Below are 5359 nucleotides of genomic sequence, written 5' to 3'. Positions count from 1 at the left end.
GGCATAAACAAGCATGTGACAGTCAAAAGGTGTCCAGTACTTAATGGGCGGGACATGCAGGTCAATTCTACGCCGAACATTTTAGTAATCTATGGACTTTGTATTCTTCTCGAAGGTACGTTAGACAGAGTAGACACTCAATACTAATTGTAATACTTAACATTAATGACAACTCAGTGAATGTGATACAATGTTGATATAATGTTTTATGGAACACTTAAAAGAAATATTGATCGAAGACCATGGCAGAGGTTTTTATCTCTTTTAATTGTTTTATAAAACAACATTTCATGCAACAAGCTGACATAGTTTTTTTTATTAAATTCTCTGTAGAAGTTCAAAGAATTTTCACTGAGTGGGTTTCTCTTCATCACGATTTTAAAAACAATATTTTGGTGTATATATAATTTGGTCGAGTCAAGTGTACTAACCACTCATTGCATGTATTTGTTTTTCGCTAACACTTTTTTTAAAATGAGCAAATTTCGGTAAATGCCCGTATGATGTGCAAATTTAGAAAAATGCCTGTTTGAAATATTTGATCAATTGTATCAATTAAATTTATAGTTTATACAATATAAATGGTCAAAGCAGAGGACGCTTACCCTACCGGTGCACCTGGTCCATGCTCCCAGGTTTTAGTGGAGTCCGAGTTGCTCATTTGCTTTTGTTACTTTGTATGTATGATTTTAATTACTTTATGTTCTTTGTTGTGTATGTCTGTTTTCCATGTCTGGTCTTAGTCCCTGGATTACATTCTTTTGATTACCGCTATAACCTTGGTTCCTTTGATTACTCTTTGAACCTTTTCTCTTAAAAGTAAGCAATATCAGATTTAGTAATTTGTTTTCTTTTATATATTTTTCAAAGCAAATCTAAAATTATGAAAAACCAACATTTAGGAAACATTTCATCATAAGTAAATATTTTAATTTGATGAGAATCCTGTCATTTGATTAGTTTGTTGACAAAAATCAACATTGTTTCAATTGTATAAACTAACTTGCTATTTAGGCCACGTGGATTATTCAGCGTGAACGGACCCAAATTAGTTTATAGCGTATAATCTAATCAGAAATTGAATGCATTCATTAAATAAACATGTGACAGTTCATAATAGTTGTCCAGTACTAAATTATTGTGATATGTAGGTCAACTATCATTTTAGTAATATTTAGACATTTCATTCTTCAGAAGGTACGTTTGTATAAATAGTATTATATATTTGTTACCATTTACAAAAAAAGGATGAAAGTATTGGTTTACGTACTAGTAAAATATTTGTATTTGACCGTCGATATAGGGTCTTTTTATATAACTGTTATATACTGAATATTACATATCAAAATCTGTTTCACATGCGGTGTCAACCCGAGACTCCTGTATCACCTCAAGGGTCAACAGTCCGCGGGTGATATATATACACAAGACCCCTATATTATCCCGAGGGCCACCAGCCCGCGGGGTGTTATAGGTCGAGGGTTGATACAGCATGTGATACTGTTTTTGACATGTCATGTTCATTATATCATATTTTTACTATACAATTAGTATGGTTTATAAAGGGGTGTTATATAGGGTATACAATATTGGTTTATGCAAATACAAAAAAGGTATGCTTTTATCTATATACATATATATATATAGAAAGGTCTGAAAATTTCCCAACGATGTTAGAACTGTCAAATTTGCGAAGCAAATTTTTGGTCGTTCCCTCCGCGGTATTGATTGATACAGGAAAGATATATAAACGTATAGAAAGGTCTGAAAATATTTTTATATAGCCTAGCTGGTCGAGTGGTCTAGGGCGCTGGACTTAATGCAGGCGGTGTTGCCATAGATGTCACAGCGGGAGCATTGAACAGGTACACCGCAGGATAAGTAACGTCAAATATCATTAAATGATGTTAATGAAAGTTAGCTCAATGTATTTTATTGGTAGACAATGCTTTCTGTCTGTAAGAGACAAAATTAGTTTTAATTGTGTTGCAAAATCACAACTTATATCATTCTATAAAAGTGATGCTGTATCCCATTCATTTAATTTTTGAACATATTATATCATGAAATCATAATTCCTAAAGCATTCTATAGCTATAACATTATAAAAAATATAATATGATTTTACGTTTGCATGATGTTAGGTCAACGGCTACTCTTACTGTCTGTTATAATATTGAGTTACCTAAGACTATTCATCTAAAGGGAGATGAGATAAAACGATTAAATACGTATTTGCATTATATATTTCAGGCAGAGTTTACTCTTTATTTACTTCTATTTGTCCCGATGATACCTTAAAGGAGACAATTATTAATTCAAACAAAATCAGCACCACATTCCAAACATCAGTTGTGTTTAAGGTACAGTGTTGCGGCGAGGCGACTGTGGTTTTAACTAACGATTCGGTCTTACCTAACACGAAATACAGTATAATAATTAAACAAGATCCCAATTATTCACTAGAAATATTGATTACTACTCATGCATCGTCCAATATACAACCCAATGTGTTGGCCAACGACAGAGAAGATACCGAACTTAAATGTAATCAATTCAACACATTTTGGATTTCATGGGAAAGAAACATCACGTTGGGAAATGGTGAGGTTGTCGATAAAGATATAATCTTATCGGCATCACTTAACAGTGTTATTTGTATTAATTATATTGGTGTACAATCAAGTAACAATAAAGATCAAGTTCATTGGATGATTGAGTCAGGTACAGGTATGGATTATTTTTTTCTTCGTTCTTGCGATATTGAGACTTCCATTGTAACTTATATTCGTACATTGAAAAAGATGTCTGTCACAAACAGGGTGATGGCTAAACCGTGTCTGTATATATGAATGATTATACTCAAGTATAAATTATACCTACAAAACGGGAACATGTGTCAAATAAATAAGAGTGACTTCATTTTTTGAAATTTACATCTATATAATTTGATAATAATACAATCCTGATAAACTTGAATTTTAACGTCAAAATATATTCTGAACTTAGGTGCAATATCATTTTCCCATTAAAAATAGACGTGTTCCGTGAGTCATGGAGAGTGAGATTTAGCAGTCAAAATTTCACATACTTTTTTTTATTTTTAATGTGTTATGATAAATGCGTTAGAGTGTAAAAAAAATAGCTAATGGCATATATTTTCTTTCTTTTGGTGCCTGGAAAACATAAGGAATACACTATCAATTTCTTTAAAGTGTTTCCATCTAAAAATATTGCTTTGATCTACCAAGCGTCAAAAGGGATTGCTGAGGTAGACCGATGCTAAATGTTATACTGTGAATGGAAATACAATTTTATTTTCATTGTTGTCATCTTTTGGTATAACGATAAAAAATAATTTTGATAATGGCATTATCGAGACGAAATTGCAAAAAAAAACCGGACGTAATGAAAACATCACACTTTTTGTGCCTTATTCGTAATCATAGGGACATGGAACAATTACGACATTTTTAGTTGTTAGAGTTCTTGAAAGAGTAGTCAAAGGAACCAAGGTTCTAGCGGAAATCAAAATAATGTAATCCAGGGACAAAGACCAGACATTGAAAACAGACATTCACAACAAAGAACATAAAGTAACTAAAATCATACATATAAAGTAACAAAAGCAAGTGAGCAACTCGGACTGCACTAAAAATGGGAGCATGGACCAGGTCACCGGTAGGGTAAGCGTCCTCGGCTTTTCGAGAAACACCCACCGAGTGAAGTTAGTATTGAGCATTTATATTGTATAAATCTGTATAACATAGGAAATTTAAGTGATATTCGATTGCGACGAGAAACACCCACCAAGTTGCTCATAAAATGTCAAGTCTGGGGTAGACGAAAGAGGAAAAAAGGAAAACTATGACACGTTAAACAAATCAATTTAAAAGAAACAGCATCAATATTACATATTAAGGTACGGCTTCTTTTGATCTTTTCTTCAGATTCCCTGACATTCAGGAAGGATGTTCTCTGTGAAGTATCTACAACAACCGCGACTACAGAAGCTACCATGTCGTCGGAAACTGAAATGACTACAGAATATGCATTGACGTCAGACAATGCAATGGTTTCAATTAAAGATAATTTCGTGACGTCAACAACTGACAAGATTACAAAGACCATCGCACCGACATGTGTATGTGAGACCAGAAATGACAGATGGGAATATTTATATAGTAGGAATCTTACATCTTCACAACTTCGACAAGAACTAAGAGACCACATTGAAGAATTATCGAAATCTATAGCAGTAAATAAAAAAGAGACTAAGCGATACTTGGCCACAAAAAAATCAGCTCATGATGATCGTGTGTCCTCAAAGTCTATTGGTATGGTTGGATCTTTAATTATCTCCCTTTTCATAGTTTTCATCTTCATTCTGGATATTTTGACTTGTTTTGAATCAAAAAAGAGGTTAAAAAAATGATATTGACGCTGGAAGAATATATTATTATGTAGGAATATTTATATAGAAGACTATGTTGAAAAACTTTATTTCCGTGTCGTACTAATTTACATGATTCAGTCAAGACACGAATTAAAAGTAAATAGGAAAGAAAATGCAATGAAATGGAAAACTCAATTAGCAGATTAGACCCAAAACTAAATCAACAATTTTACAATTCATTTATCTGTCGATACTTGACTTACCCCCGCCGCAATTGAAAAAAATGTATAAATCCAAATGCATTTGTACAACTTTCAAAATGTTTGATCACCTACGGTCTAAACTAATATTTCAAACAAAAACCAAATTTCATATTCAAAATATTCAAGTTTGTAAATTCTTGAAGAATATCATGAAATAGTTGATTTTAATTATAAAAATAGGGGATATGGTATGATTTCCAATGAGACAGTCATCCACCAAAAACCACGCAACAAACAAAAACACTTTTACAGGTCACCACACGGTCTTAAATATACAATAAAATAATAAAACTGTTACACATCTTATAAACATTTGTTTTAAATAAGTTTTTTGATTACTAAACACATGTATAATGCATTTGCAATATGGACAATATTTGAATATATTGACAATAACAATATTGTGTGTTTACGTTTAATTCGTTCATGGATATTTGTCCCAACTGAAACCCGAAATTGGGCTAAGGTGTGATCACAGTCCGGGAGGTGCTTACATTCTTTTAATTATGTATAACAAAGTTTTTTTAAACCTTTTGACTGGGTGGTGCAGAATTTTCAGAAAATTGAGGGGTATACAACCCAACTCCCCCTTCTTTCCCATTTCACCCCATCCACCCCCCCAACCCCCCCCCAAAAAAAAAAAAAAAAAAAAAAAAAAAAAAAAAAAAAAAAAAAAGAAAAAAACGACTGGATCATCAAT

The 5359-nt window shown here is 32.5% G+C and overlaps 1 protein-coding gene across 1 annotated transcript; it reads left to right on the top strand.

Moving 5' to 3' along the window:
* The first annotated feature begins 2600 nt into the window (after positions 1-2600).
* LOC148599561 (uncharacterized) lies at positions 2601-5004 on the top strand. Its single transcript, XM_088558451.1, has 2 exons — positions 2601-2730; positions 3951-5004. The coding sequence occupies exons 1-2, from the start codon at positions 2712-2714 to the stop codon at positions 4433-4435; spliced, it is 504 nt and encodes a 167-aa protein (XP_088414577.1). The 5' UTR covers positions 2601-2711; the 3' UTR covers positions 4436-5004.
* The last annotated feature ends 355 nt before the right edge of the window (positions 5005-5359 follow it).

Source organism: Perna viridis, chromosome 13 (genome assembly GCF_037379345.1).
Source record: "Perna viridis isolate PV_CMFRI_1.1 ecotype Kerala chromosome 13, ASM3737934v1, whole genome shotgun sequence".
Taxonomy (NCBI): Eukaryota; Metazoa; Mollusca; class Bivalvia; order Mytilida; family Mytilidae; genus Perna; species Perna viridis.
The sequence above is the reverse complement of the archived record's forward strand: the minus strand, read 5'-3'. Positions and strand labels throughout refer to the sequence as shown.